The following is a 14,910-nucleotide window of genomic DNA, read 5'->3' as shown; positions in this document are numbered from 1 at the left end:
GAATATAAAACAGATGGGCTTACAGTAGGATTGGTGGGAAATGAGGAAACAGATCAAAACAAAAACAAAAACATATCCTGGAAGATTGTGTTAAAGATGGAATGGCCATATTTAGAATGTTTGAATTATCCAAAGAAACTGTGGACCAGGGCCCAGAGGGTCTCAACAAAGGCCCTTGACAGTCATGTGTATGTGTATGTTGGGATGGAGGGGGAATTTTTCCAAGATCTATGCTCTTTCTTAGGGATGCACAGAGATTCTATTATCAGATTAGAGGAGCGGTTGAGCAGTTTGAAACCTATTTGAGACACACAAAAATGGTGCCCATGAAACAAAAGTAAGTGCTTTAAGCATACTCAGTCCTGTACATGTGTGTTTTCAGGATGCTGAGAAGACAGACTTGCTGATCCAATTAAAGACATCTGAGTTACTGGAAAATGTGTATGATCTTCCTGCCTCCCCAGAGATGGTGGCTCAGCTCCAGAGCCAAGTTCTAGAGCTGCGGGGAAAGCTGAAAGAGTCGAAAACCCGCAACAAGCAACTCCATGACAAGCTAGTTCTGGCAGAGGCAATGCTGGAGGGGATGGCAGTGCCCAGCCCAGCACTGATGAACGGTGAGCATCAGGGAAATATGTTCTCCCTGAGCCAGTGAGCGGCTCACAGAGCTGTAAATGCTGTTTTTCTTGTTCACAATTGCAGTAAGTTTGTATGTAAATTCCGTGAAATACAGTGATTAATCTTAGGTCCTAAAAAATGCACAGTGGAGGAATACGGGAAGGGAAGCAAGTCAGTTGGCTTGTTTTAATTCTGGAGCCTGGACTAGTGAGTGTTCTCAGGTCCTGGAGGAGGGGGTCTCTGCCTCCTTCCTTTGGAATTGTGTATAGGTGCCTAGGGGTGGTGGTGTTGTTGTTTTGGAACATTTAAAACATTTTGTTCTTCTCTCATATATTACATCTTGAATCTAGTCTTCCCTCCCTCCTCCCTTCCTGTCCTGTGTCTCCACACTTGACTCTGTCCCTGCACCCATTCCTCTTCTGCTTCTCTTCAGGAAAATTTAGGCCTCTCATGGATGTCAGTGCCCAGGTTTGAATCTGGATTTTTTTTTTTTTTTGGACTAGTTCCCAGGCCTGTGAGACTCTTAGCAGGTGTCAGTATGGTTTGTAAGTGATGGTCCTTTTTGTAGAGTTCTCTAGCTAACATAAGACTGTCTCGTCTGGACAAGTAACCCACTTCCCTACTCATGACTCTTCTGGAACCTGTGGGTTAAAGTATGCCCAAGGAGTCAGAATCCAGAGACTTAGACAAAACATCTGAGGTGGTGTCTCCTAGTCCAGGACGGTACAAGTTCAAGATTGCAGCCCACCTGCCCTCTGAATCTGCAGAGGATGGAGAGCCCTCAGTTAAGGTCAGCACAAAAGTATCATTCCCCAATGGTTCATGAACTTATGAATGTGCCAGTGTTGACGTTTGATTTTGATCTCCTATTGTAAACAAATGACTGTCACATGAGGAACCTTCATCCACCATGGGATAAATTTTATTAAACTCTGTTCTAGGCTGTGTGATGATAGGCTCACAGAACAGACGAGGTTTGTTTGCAGCTTCTGTTCCTGAGTGTGTGAAGACAAGCTGATAAGTGCGTGCACAGTGCCCGTGAAGAGTGCTGTGGGGAGAAGTACAGCAAGGCGAGGGGCTTGAGGAGTGAGCAGTGAATAGGGTTCACTAATGCTCATGAATGTAAGAATGCTGTGACAAGGTGGAATTTGGTTGAAAACTAGGAGATTTGAGCATGCTTATCATCTGGGAGAAGGAGCAAGGGCAAAGGTGTTACTTTATATTCAAGAACTTGGGGATGGAGTCGGGAGACCAGTTATGTGGCCGGTGTACTAGCACGTGAGAGAGGCAGAGATGTGGAAGATGAGGTCAGTGAGCAGCAGGCCCAGTGTGCGTCCAGAGACCACTCTAGTACTTCATCTTCACAAGAGTAGAAACTGCTGGAGGCTTTTGAACCACAGAGTGACACGATCTGACTTAAGCTTTAAAGTAGGAGTTGACAAAGTACTGTCTTTGGGTCAAATCAGGCTTGTCCTTTCTTTTGTGATTTAAGCTTATTGATACCCAGCCCCATACATTCACATATTATCTGTAACTGTTTTATTATATAGTGGGGTTAAAGTTATGCTGGAAACCCTAAAGTCTAAAAATGTATTATTTCACTATTTGAAGGAAGAGGCCCACTTGTGCTGTAAAAGGATAGCTTCCTTTGCACATCATTGGAAGGATGGGGTTGCCTTGTCGCCAGAGAGGCTGGCTTGGGGGATGTTAGATTTCTGGTTAAGGGTTTGTTGTATGTCCCAGTAGTGACGTAAGGTAGGCATCTGGAGACCTTGGTGTCTAGGAGAGGGGAATAACTTTGAAAAGAAATCAGGGAATAGCTGGGTATACCAGTATTTGAAACTGTGTAGCTCAGAGCCATAGAGAGGAGACTGGGGAGTTCTACAGGTGAGCGATTGGGCTGAGGAAGAGCAGCTGCTGAGATGAGACCCCAAGTCTCAGAAGCAGATATGTAAGATGAGCCTTGATGTTGAAGGAGGCCTTTGAAGAAAGCTTTTGTAGGAAGACCCTGCTTGGCATGGGTTCCAAAGGGAGAACACAGAGGTGAGAAGTTGGAGACAGCAAGGATAGACACCTCTGAGGAATTGCACTGTTGGGGAGATGTATGAAAGGGTAGGGCCACCATGTTCCAAGTTGCCAGTGAATTTATAGAGACCCAATGAACCATGAAGCAGAGATGCCTGGGGAAAGAAGGGTAATGAGCAGGCAGTCTGCTGCAGGAAGGAGCTGCACAGCTGGGACTTCTGCAGGAATGAGTGTACACACATGGAGCAAGGAGCACGGGCTCTTATAGACCCCCGGGCTCATGATACAGGGATGTGGGAATAACGGCCTCTTCTACACAGGCTGCAGGAGAAGCCCAGGTTATCTTAGGACAAGGACTGAGACAAGTATTCAGAAAGCTTGGCTGTTTCTTGCTTGCCAACAAAAAATTCAAGTACTGGGTAGGATATTGTTTCAGATTAGGGCATTTCTAGAGTGGGTCAGGGAACTTCTCAGAGCCCTGGGACTCCTGTGGCTCTAATAAAATTACAGTCCCTGTTAATTGTTAAACCCATCACACACATGAAATACCTGATCTAACCGAACCTTCCTACTGTCTTTGGAGGCAATTCCAGTAATTATTGTCTCTATCCTAAGTTCAGGCAGCAGTTGGAGAGAGAAAGTGACTTGGCCACAGTCACTCTGCTTCTCATCACCAGATACTTCCACAGAGTAGCCTGGCCGATTCCAAAGCCTGCATTCTTTGTTCTTCCATGAGGTCTAACACAGAAATACCCTCATAGGGATTTTGTGATGCTCTGCAGCCAGAAACTTCTTCCCTTTAATTGTAGCTTGTCTCTTACAGTCACCTACTTGAGGTTTCAGAGTCAGTTGTCTTCCACAGAAGCAGACTTCCTTCCCTCAGTTCTCACTTCCCATCAGTCCTTTCTTCCGCCCATCTAGGCATCTAGTACCCCTGTTGGCGTGCATTCTCTCACCACCTGCTGTTTCTTGGGGACCACGTATAGTTCTCTACCTTCTGAGAGCCTCCTGTCTTATTGGGGTGGGGACAGATAATCACATCGGTGTTGGTGGTGGTGGGGCTTCCATGGGGAAAATACTATGGCAGAGGTGACTCAGCCCAGCAGAGGCACTGGCATTTGTCTAGGACTTGCCATCTGCTCTGCACACTTGCTGAGATGCTAGAGAGCATCAGCCAGGTACTGCTCTGGCCATCACCCAGAAGCCTCTGGGCTTCTCTCATTTTGGAAAGTGGGCATGGGTTGATGGAAATTCATTTTCTCACTCATAGTTTTTTTGAGAACTTGGACTTAAACCATTTCAGACAAGCTGCACTGTATTTATGCTTTTATGTCCTGTTATGGCAGCTCGATAGATTAATTTTATCTTATAAATTGCATTTTGCCTCCCTAGTGTTTTTATTCTCCCGCTTGTATCTTTGTGTTATTCTCAGTTGCTTGGCTAAATTTCAAGTCTACAGTTTTATTTTTCTTTCTCATTGCCAGTGCCTGCAGCTCAGCCTGTTGTGAGAACAGCCTACCAGGACAACCCAGGCGAGCAAGAAAGACCTGAATCTACACGTTCTGCTGGGAGAGACAAGGAAGTGGACAGTGACCAATGCACAAGCTTTGAGATCGGTTAGAATTAAACCACCATGCGACAGGCACTGAGTGCTAGGCATTGTTCAGGACCGTTTTCCAGCAAAGTCCTTAGTAGGCCCTAAAAAGCCCTCTCTTGGGGCTTTATTATCATTTCGCATATAACACACAGGACTGGTGACATTATTTGCAAATGACTGACGTAGAGTCACACAGCTGGTAAGGAGGCAGGAGAGTCAGGCACAGCATAATGTCATTGTGACATACTGGTCTAATATCAGACTCTTCTGCAAGGCAGAGAGTGGGCTCAGGTAGTTTAGAATGAGAAAACACAAGGTCATCTCTCAAGGGACCTCACACATCAGGGACATGGAATTATAGCTGACCACTAACACCCAGCTTAGTGTCACCTGTTGTTGCATTGGTCTCTGTCCATCCAGCAGGAAAGCCTGCTCCTGAGACCAAGATTGTGAGCTTTTCCAATAGGTCGGTTAGGATGATGCAGAGATGAGTGAGGCCTCCAGCAAGTTGTATCCCCTCCCTTTAAGTATGAAGTATTGTAAGCGCACAGATACACAAATGGCAATACAACAGCTACCCACATTTCTGTTTAGGCAAGGTGTGCTAGTGCTTATACTTACTCTCTTCACCTTAGATCTTTATCCTTTCACTGAAAGTAAAGTCACGCTTGTATTGGAATGAATTCATTTTGTAAGCAGTTGGGATCATTAGGAATTCTAAATCTGTGACAAGATGGCCAGGAAACTGTTCTCTGGTAAAAGACTGAGTTGTGCTCCCAGGCCCTCCGCCATGCACTCTCCCCGGGCTAGAAAATGCTGTGCTGATTGCATGGTCTTGTGTTTCTTTGGGGTTTTCTGGGCTTTGGGGGGAAAGCTGCTGTACCAGGAAATAGAGTGCAGGTTTTAGCTCGACTGTGGGTTGTGGTTTGCCTGTGAAATGCCTCTCACAGGTTCCTGTGTTTGAACACTTGGTCCCTGGTGGTGGTGCTGTTTGTAGACACTATGGACCCTGCTTCTGGTTCAGAGCTAGTGATTCGTGGCGGTCTCTGGATGGTTCCTTCCTTTCTCAGTACCCATTTATCACTGAGCTGCATTTATCTTTTTGAGTGGGCATCAGGAGCTGTGCACACATGGCTGCCTGTGCTTGAACACCCCCTTATTTTTTTGCCTTACTGAAGCTTCATTCTGAATTCCCCATCCACGATGTACTTTTTGAATTTCATAGGTCTTGATCACTGGTGTTGAGTTGATTTGTTAGTGACTGTCCGACTCAGGACCGCATGCTATGGGTAACACCGTAGCTTTGGTTATTTTTGAAGAACACCTCAATAGGTGCTTAGGGAATGAATGGAGAGCATCAGTTGCACAGGTCCTATTGACCTTACTCTCTGACACAGGAGACCGCAGTCATAGGAGTGGTGTGACAGAAGGTTTCAGTGTTTCTACTTTTCACTCCAGCTCTTAAAGCCTTCAGTAACACAGATGGCTCAGGTGAGGTGCTAGGCACATTGGCCTGCCAGCTTGCAAGTTCAGGCACTTACATATACATCACATACACAGTCTTTTCCCACAACATTCATGCAGCTCTAACCAAACAGTGGAAGTAGTTTGTTCAGATCTTCATCAAATCCCTGCCTCTGCTAAATCACTGTTGTAGATTGTGGACTTTTGAGGGCACTTCTTTTTAAAGGGGGGGTTGTATTGCTGTGGTAGTGATGGTGGTGGTTCTTTTTCTTTTACTGAAAATAGATATTTTTTCTCTTTCTCACATAATATATCCTGATAATGGTTTCCCCTCGCTCTACTCTTTCCAGTTCCTCCCCACGTCCCCTCCCATCCAGATCTCCTCCTTCCTGCCTCTGCTTTGAAAACAGGCTTCTAAGGGATAATAATATATAATAAGATAAAACAAAAGCTATCACATCAGAGGAACAAGACAAATAAGCAGAAGGACAAGATCCCAAGACAAGGCAAAAACTTCAGAGACTCACTCATTTGTACCCTCAGGAATCCCATAAAAAAAGCACTAAACTTGAAGCAATAATACATAAACAGAGGACCTAGGGCATACCTGTGCAAGCTCCCTCTGCCTGTATGAGTTCATGTGAACTTTAATTATGTTGATCTAAACGGCCTTGTTTTCATGGTGTCCTCCAGCCCCTTTGGCTCTTACACACTTTCCTTCTCCTCTTCTGCAGAGGTCCCTGAGCTCCTAGGGGAAGGATTAGATGAAGACATCCCACCTTAGGCTGAGTTTTCTTCTAAGGTCTCTCAATCTCTGCATCATGTCTGGTTGCAGATCTCTGTATTTATTTGCTGTGGGAGGCTATTTTTCTGATGACAGCTGAGCAAGGCACTGATCTAAGTATAGCAAAATGTCATTAGAAGTCATTTATTGCTAGTTAAAAAATAAATAAATAAAAGAACAGTGGTATTTGGTTTCACCCTATGTCCCTGGGCTATCTATTCTGTGGTTCTTGGTCACCGAAGCATTGTCAGATAGGGATTCCATCCATCTCATGGCATAGGCCTTATAGCAAATCAGGTATTGATGGGTAAAGTCTTCATGCCATGACTGTCTACCATTTCTTGCAGGCAGAAAACCATTGTAGATGACAAGTTTTGTGGCTGGCTTGGTGTTTATATTTCTCTTTTGGTAGCATGCAGAGTACCAAAGATACTAGAACCTAGAACACAGGGTTGAAGATTGTAGATAGAAGCTTGACTTTTTCATGTTAAACAAGTTATATAGGTGTTGTCTTCAGCAATGGGGCCTTTTTGTTAAAGGCTTTGCCTTCGTGGTGAGCAATCCACGGTCTAGGCAATAGCCTGGGTTGTTTAGAGATTCCTATGGGACCCGTTTGGTCAACAACTCAGTTAAAGGCAATCCAGTCCCAATACTGAAAGCTTTATTTGGTGACAAGAGATGGGCACCTGTGACTCTGTCTTCCCCAATAGTTAGCAGTTTCATTTTTATCACCTTCATGTATATGAAATTTTAGGAAGCTTCTACTGTGTTACGTTTCCCTACTACCTTGAAGGTATTTCTAAAGGGTGAAGTATAGAATGTTATACTCGTTGCATTGTTAGTAGCAGAGTTTAAAGTGGAGGTGCAAACTTGAATGTGAACACACACAACTCCCTGGCACTCTCAGTGTTGTACACCCAAATATTAGGGTCAATCACAATTTGTCTCAAAGTGGCATTTATGTAGGAGTTGTATTTGTCTTTGCTTTATGATTCCTTAACAAAAACCATCGGGATTAATCTTTAGTTCTTTAAGAAAGAAAGCTTTCTTCTTTGGTCTTGCCATCAAATGCAGACCATAGTATAATGAGACTGCTTTGTTTACATGGGTGTCCAACCTTTTGACGTTGCAGCATGACATTGTGGTCTACGGACATGTTGGGCTCAATCCACAGCTTCCTGGGACACATGATACTCAGGGAGCTTAGATTAGATATGCTTGTCTATTTCTTCATCTTGGAGGATGACTCCTCAGAATAAAACCTTGTTGCACGAGCTCTTTCTTATTCTCTCTGCTCCTTACACTCTTTGAGCCACAGTACTCACCACATGCTTTTTTCATCACTCATTTTGTGCCAGATACTAGAGAAACAGATGAGCTGTTTCCACTTGATGACATGTGGTGCACTGTAGAAATGCTATATTGGACCAGGCGTGATGGCACACACCTCTAATCCCAGCTCTTAGGGAGGCAGAGGCAGGTGGATTTCTATGAGTTCAAGGGCAGCATTATCTACAAAGCAGGTCCAGGACAGCCAAGGCTACACAGAGAAACCCTGTCTTGAAAAAAAGGAAGGAAGGAAGGAAGGAAGAAAAGAAATGTTGTATTGGGAATACTTCCATTAAGATGTGTACGGATTGTTGTCTAAAAAACCCAAAGATTATCTTGACATTGTGAACAGAAGAGTGGCCTTGAAACTATGAGGAACAAATTGTAGAACCTGTGACTCCACAAATGTTGGTGTAATTGTCTTTCTGAGAGCCATCCTAGGTCGTATTGTTGCCCCTAAAGCCTTTCTTGAGCCAGCTTTTGCTTGTATGCCTCCAATGATGGCATTTTCGTCTGTCTTTGATGGATTGGTTCTAAAGAAGCGAGACACATTCCTGTTCTCTGGGATCCTTTACTGCTGTGTATATTAGTTATATTAGCTGTTCTTATGATACTGTTTAGTATAAGTCCAACAGACACAGATCTTTCTTCTCACTGAGTACTGTTTTGTCTTCTTTGCAAGTGAAATTATGGAGGCTCAGAGAGGTCCATGAATTTGCTCAAGTACAGTTATTCAAAATATAGTGGCAAAGCGAGTATTGGAGACCAGGTCTGTTGATTTCAAAGATGAGATTTTCAGGCCTGGAAAGACTCAGTGGTTAAAAGCACTCACTCACAAAGGATCTGTCTCAGCACCATGTCCAAGTAGCTCTCAACTGCCTGTAATTCCTGTTCTGACACTCGCTCCTGACCCCCATGGACACCTGCATGAATAGACAGGCAAGCAGGCACATAAATATACACAAGGAGGTGACCAGTCCAAATGTGAACCCACAGACAAAGGAAAATTAGATCTGAGTATGGAAGGACAGATAGTCACTCAGGACACAGTAGGGACACAATGCCAAAGCACAGACGTGTGAAACAGCACAGTGTGAGCAGAAGATGCTGGGGTGCTATGTGGGCCTGGGTTGCCTCCAGCCAGATAATGGGAGTCTCAAAGCAGGAGAACTGATGGGTTTCAGGTATATGTAGTTTTTATCATGGTTGAATGTCCTCTTTAGAACATCTTTCTGAGAAAGAGGATGGACTGAGTGGTAAAAGGGTATGCTATTCAGCTTTCTAGAGCATGACAAAATTTCTAGGACAGAAAGTATTTTGTCTTGTGCGTCTAGTCTATGACTGCCTGGACTTGTCACTCTGAACCTTTGGTGAGGGAGAATAGTATGGTTGCCGGTATGTGGTAGAGTATAGCTGTTCACCACATAGTATCTAGGAAGTGAAGTGTGGGGTCTCAACACAGCACAACCTTCCAGCAGTACCATAAACGAAGCATTTAATACACAGGCTTTGGAGACATTTAAGATCCACAATTCAGTGGTAGGAAACACTAGAGGCATGTGACTATTGACTCAGCATTGGCTCTGTAACGTAAGGGGTTGACTGCAGCAAATGAGATACTGATGAAAATTAGTTTTGATTTTCAGATTCTGAAATCTGTCCGCCTGATGACCTTGCCTTATTACCAGCATCCAAAGAGAACCCTGAAGAATTCCTCGGCACACCCTCCATAGCCACTTACTTGAATTCCAAGAGTCGGCTCTCTCTTAAAGTCAGTGTGATGGATACTGACCAATCTGAGAATATTAATATCCCTGATGACATAGAGGACTTAAAGCAGAAAATCCAGGACTTGCAAACTGAGCTGGAAGGCTACCGGAACTTCATTGTCCAGCTGCAGAAGCACTCTCAGTGCAGTGAGGCCATTATCACAGTTTTGGGTGGGACAGAGGGGGCCCAAGATGGCTTGAACCAGCCTACAGACTGCATTGATGAAGAAGAGATGACATTTTCAAGTTTGCACCAAGTACGATACGTGAAGCACATGAAAATCCTCCAACCCCTCACTCCAGAAATGATTGACAGCAGGATGTTAGAGTGCCTCAAACAACAGCTGGTGGAACAAGAGCAGGAGCTACAGAAGGAGCAGGATTTGAACTTGGAACTTTTCAGTGAGATCCATAACCTGCAGAACAAGTTCCAAGACCTCTCCCCATCAAGGTATATCCTACTCCTTCCTGCTTCAGCCTCCCTCCTTATAAACCTGCAGTTCTCCCAGGGGTTGCTAGGCAGTAGCCCAGGAGCTGTGAGGGAATGCTGCTCCATGGGTGGGAAAGCTTCACCTAGGTTTCTGGCAGCCAGGATGAGAGTGAAACGCTAGGCTGCACAGGATTCCCTCTGCGCATGCTCACTAGTTAGGAGCTGAGCAGCTTCTGAGCTTGCAGGGCAGGTGTTGCCCTTCTCAGGCTGAGGGCTCAGGGTAGAAGCTCTGCGGCAATCGCTCAGTGGATTGCAGTGTTTACTGAGCTGCCTGCCGTGTTTATTTTTGAAGACTGTTATTGGCTTTTGCCATGTTGTGGAAGTAAAACGGATGTCCTAGGCAGGTTGGGAGGAATATAAATGTTTTCCATATCTTTACCCTTTAAGGTCATCTTCGAGAAATAAGCCTGTGTTGAAAGCGAGAAATTCTTAGGTCATGAAGATAATGCTTTATGGCTATAAATACATACATTGGCTTCATGAGATACGGCAAAAATGGGATCATCTGTAAAGCTGACCTTCATTCGTTACTAATTTGAGAAAAACAGTGTTCTCAATTGTCAAGAGCAAGAGTGATTTTCTTTCAAGGCTGCCCAAGCAGCAAGTCTGCAGCTTATTTATTGATGGGTGGTTGTAGCAGCCCCCAGGCTAGGAAGTGTTTTGTTTTGTTTTGAAATGGAGTGTCACCTGCAGTTCAGGCTGGCCTCGAACTCATCATCATACTGCCACAGCCTCCTGGGTGCTGGGATTGCGGGTGTGTGCGGCCCAGCTAGGCTAGAAACTCGAGTACTTAGCCCCAGATACACTGAGCAGGAGGCATTCAACTTATTTTTGTACATAGAGAAACCAAGGCTTCTAGGACTTGCCTGTGAGTATTCAGAGGCACTGCGGGGGTTCAAGCCGATACTGCCCCACTCTCCCTCTTCCACAGAGCTGGATGGGTGCATGTGATTTTCTTGGAGGTTATTTAAAAAGTGGTCATGATGAACCAAAGTGCCTGTCAGGTCACTTTAGATCCAGCTAGCTGTGCTACTTTTTTTTTCTTTTGCCTAAGCTGCAGGTTGGCTCTAACAACTCTTGGGCCTGAATAGAGAAGGGTTCCACCTGGTGGTGAGGAGGTGGTATTGCATGATGTTGCTTCACTGTGTTTGAAAAGCTTTGCCATCTCAGTGCCTTTGAGAAAGATTTCCTTTACTTCATGAATCCATTTCTTCGAAGCCTGGGAGAACCAGGTGGCTTAAGATAACTCGTTTCCATGACTGATGATCCCTAATCACTCTGTAAGTAGTAGCCAGGAGTCTAGCCTTTTCAGTTAGAAGCAGGCAGTCCTATCTTTTTACCCTTGCTGTGTATGTTTGTGTGTGTGTGTGTGTGTGTGTGTGTGTATGTGTGTGTGTGTGTGTGTGTGTGTATGTATTCGTACTTAGTGACAATTTTTGGTGAGTCCCTGACCATTGGGACATTTGTTTCTATAATTCAGAATAGTGTCTTTGAAGAGTGTATGGAAACTAATTGTTCTCCTGAGTCCTTGCCAATCTACGCTTTAATTGAGGGCTTTCTAAGGTTAAAAATATTGCAGAAGAATCTCTGCTCAAGCATTTGTTGGCTGTTTGAACTCAAAGAAGGAGTGACCTTGTACAGTTTCAATTTTTCTAAAGTATATATGCTTGTACAGCTGCAGGCTTTTAGAAATTATGCTCTGTCATTTTTCCAATTAGTGTTAAGGTCACAAAAATTCAATTCTAAAATGACACGCACATTTTCCTTCCCTCTTTTATCAGATACGATTCATTGGTTCAGTCCCAAGCCAGAGAGCTCTCCCTTCAGCGGCAACAGATTAAGGACAGCCATGGCATCTGTGTCATTTACCATCAACACATGAACACCATGATCAAGGCATTCGAGGAGCTTCTGCAGGCCAGTGATGTGGACAGTTGTGTGGCTGAGGGCTTCCGGGAGCAGCTAACACAGTGTGCTGGACTGCTGGGGCAACTGGAGAAGCTGTTTCTCCACGGTAAGTAGGTAGAATACTAGTCCTAGACTCTCTCTGACCTCTTGGGTAGGCACCAGTGGAATTCACTCCTTGGCCTTGCTTGTCTCCTTGCCAGTTATACACACTGACCTGCCTCTTCTACCATTGGGCCCAAACAGCCTTCCTCCTCATGGTGTTTGCCCTTTGCTTTTCTTGTTCCTCCTTTCTTTTCTTGGGTAGCGCCTCCTTGACAGTCTCTCTAAGACAATAGTGCTTCTATCACAAACATCCGCTGTCCCTTTCTTCTGCTCCATTTTTCCTTGTACTCATAGTTGAAGAATGAGTGAGTCTCGTTTCATAGTATAGAGAGTATGGCTAATGAAGTACCCCATTTGTGATCATGGCAGCAATGAGTGGCCAAGCTGGGATTTTATAACCGATCTCTTAGCATTCATCTATTCCCAGTTGATCTATTTGTATTCTTCTTGGTGTTGTAGATGTTATTTGATTGAAACTTCATAGTGACTTTGGAAGTGGGAGGTGATAACTCAGTGTCATAGTCACTGTTTCATTGCTTTAAAGAGACATGCCAACCAAGGAAGCTCTTCTAAAAGAAAGCATTTATTTGGGTTTTTTTTTATAATTTAGTTCATTGTCATCATGGTTGGGGAGCATGGAAGAATGTAGACACATACCGCAGCAGTAGCTGAGAGCTATATCACAGTCTCCAGGCAGGCAGGCAAGCAGGCAGGCAGACAGGCAGAAAGAGAGAGAAACAGAGAAACAGACAGAGACAGACACAAAGGAGAGACAGAGAGACAGAGAGGGTGAGACAGGAGAGGGAGAAAGACTAACTAGCCTTGCATGGGCTTTTGAATCCTCAAAGCCCACCACCAGTGGCACACTTCCTCCAACAAATCCATACCTCTTAATCCTTATAATGCTTTCAAATAGTGCCACTTCCTGGTGGCTAAGCATTCAGATATATGAGCCTATGGGAGCTATTGTGTTTTAAACCACTACAGTTAGTTTTGTGCAGCTGTGGCTCTCATGAACGAATACTTACTATCATATGTGTTGATGGTGTGTTGGGGCTAAATCCTCAGAACTATGTGCTTTACAGGCAAAGAGCTTGGCCTTACCTGAGGAAAGTGAGTTGCTCAGAGACACAGCGCACTTGGTGAAGGCAGGTTTAACTGCTCTTCTGCCTCCATTCACATAGAACAAATAGTTCACCGTGGTCCCTGTGTGTACAGCTTCATTCCAGGATTAACACAGGGCAGTTCACTCATCTGCATCCATTAGTGCTATTCCTAGAGACCTGTCATAGCCTGACTTTCTGGCATTTGCTCCCCAAGAGCTTCGAGGATCAGGGTTTAGGGACTCTAGACTACAACTTTATGAAGGGTGATCTCTCTGGCTCCTGTGTTCTAAACAAGCTCGCTTTCACTTACTGGTGCAAAAGTAACTGGTTGGTGAACAGATAAAGCCAGATGACCAAGCCCACAATGTTTTGTTGTCTTATCTTCAGACTGGTCTGCCCTGGTCCTGGGAGGAAAAGTGAGGCTGCCTCTGGCACCAGCTGCAACCCCTCTTCAGCTGCTCAAGTCTTCTCTTTTAGCGAGAGTTTAAGAAACATCCTGCTTTTTGTTTGCTGTCGGTCCTGGAGGCAGGAACAAGAGCATCAGGGCTAGCAGACGCACCAGCATAGAGCCTCATTTTCTTCACAGTATAAAGGCCGTAGGAACCACACTGGAGCTCCCTTCATAGGGAATAAAAAGATGCACCAAGATGAGTTTGTTTTGTTTTTGTTTTTGTTTTTTTAGATGCCATGTAAGGGGTCTGGCTTTTGAATTATGAACTAGGTTTGCAGTACATACGAATAGTAATTTGTATGTAAGGCAGTTATACGGCACAGGTTGTCAAACATTTATATATAAGCCTTAAATGATAATACCAAGCATGTTTACTATGGAATGATGGCTATCATTTGTGTAGCCATGCATGGGCAGCCTCGAGTTCCTGTGTCTGGACCCTTTTAGAATGAATTTTTTCATAGCAACAGGACTCTTTGTAACCTTTTCCTTTGCTCAGTGATAGATAACACACATTAAGCTTTAGTGGCTGCAGAACATCTTCTGTATAAATGTTCCTTGCCTTGTTTGATGATTCTCAGGGGGTGGACACTTAGGTTGTGTCCATTTGGGAACTGTTATGAAGAACACTTGGAATCTCAGTGCATTCTTGGCTACTTCTGTCACAACATTTGGTTGGCAGAACCTAAGGAGAGGGTGGGTAGTAGTGTGGTGTCTTGATGCTTGCAGGGAGCAGAGCTGGGAGCTCAGGATCCCAAGAGCGGTCTGGAACTTGGAAAGCTGCTATAGAGTACATTTTTCTGTGGTGAAGATATGTAGCTTTCAGATTTGCCACAGGGCCAGGACCCAGAGTACATCAGGAGCTGGAGTTGCAGTCAGATTTCCCAGCATAGCCTTACCATGGTGTCTCCAAAGACAAGTCACATAGCAAAAGAAGGCAGTAATTGAGCAAAGTACTGGAATTGGTGCAAAGACAGCTGGGAGGTAGTCCTTCATTGAACTCAGTATGGTTGTCAGGGTTTAGCCACTTAAATAGAAAGCAGTCCCTTGGATCCTTTGCCTTGGTGCTCTTCCTCGTTTCCTCTCAAGACTTTCCATAGTCTGATGGAAAAAACAGTGAGGAAATGCAGAAGGCAGTTTTCATTGTGTGTTTGCTTATTCTCAGTCCAGGAAGAAATATGCATTGTACTAATTTCCTATGAGAGTTACAGAGGTTAGCTCACCTGTATATGGAGAATTGGAGATTTTATTTCACAGCCTATTCTAACCC

At 44.5% G+C, this 14,910-nt stretch overlaps 1 protein-coding gene across 2 annotated transcripts in view; it reads left to right on the top strand.

Annotated features, from left to right (window-relative positions):
* Cdk5rap2 (CDK5 regulatory subunit associated protein 2) overlaps window positions 1-14,910 on the top strand; it is a 174,472-nt gene that overhangs the window by 120,893 nt on the left and 38,669 nt on the right. For both annotated transcript variants that reach the window (XM_051163243.1, XM_051163236.1), the window contains 4 exons: window positions 383-614; window positions 4,125-4,256; window positions 9,461-10,034; window positions 11,855-12,087. In XM_051163243.1, the coding sequence (XP_051019200.1) occupies window positions 383-614; window positions 4,125-4,256; window positions 9,461-10,034; window positions 11,855-12,087 (1,171 nt within the window). The remainder of the gene's footprint in view (window positions 1-382; window positions 615-4,124; window positions 4,257-9,460; window positions 10,035-11,854; window positions 12,088-14,910) is intronic.

The sequence above is a fragment of the Acomys russatus genome, chromosome 2, assembly GCF_903995435.1.
Source record: "Acomys russatus chromosome 2, mAcoRus1.1, whole genome shotgun sequence".
Taxonomy (NCBI): domain Eukaryota; kingdom Metazoa; phylum Chordata; class Mammalia; order Rodentia; family Muridae; genus Acomys; species Acomys russatus.
The sequence above is the reverse complement of the archived record's forward strand: the minus strand, read 5'-3'. Positions and strand labels throughout refer to the sequence as shown.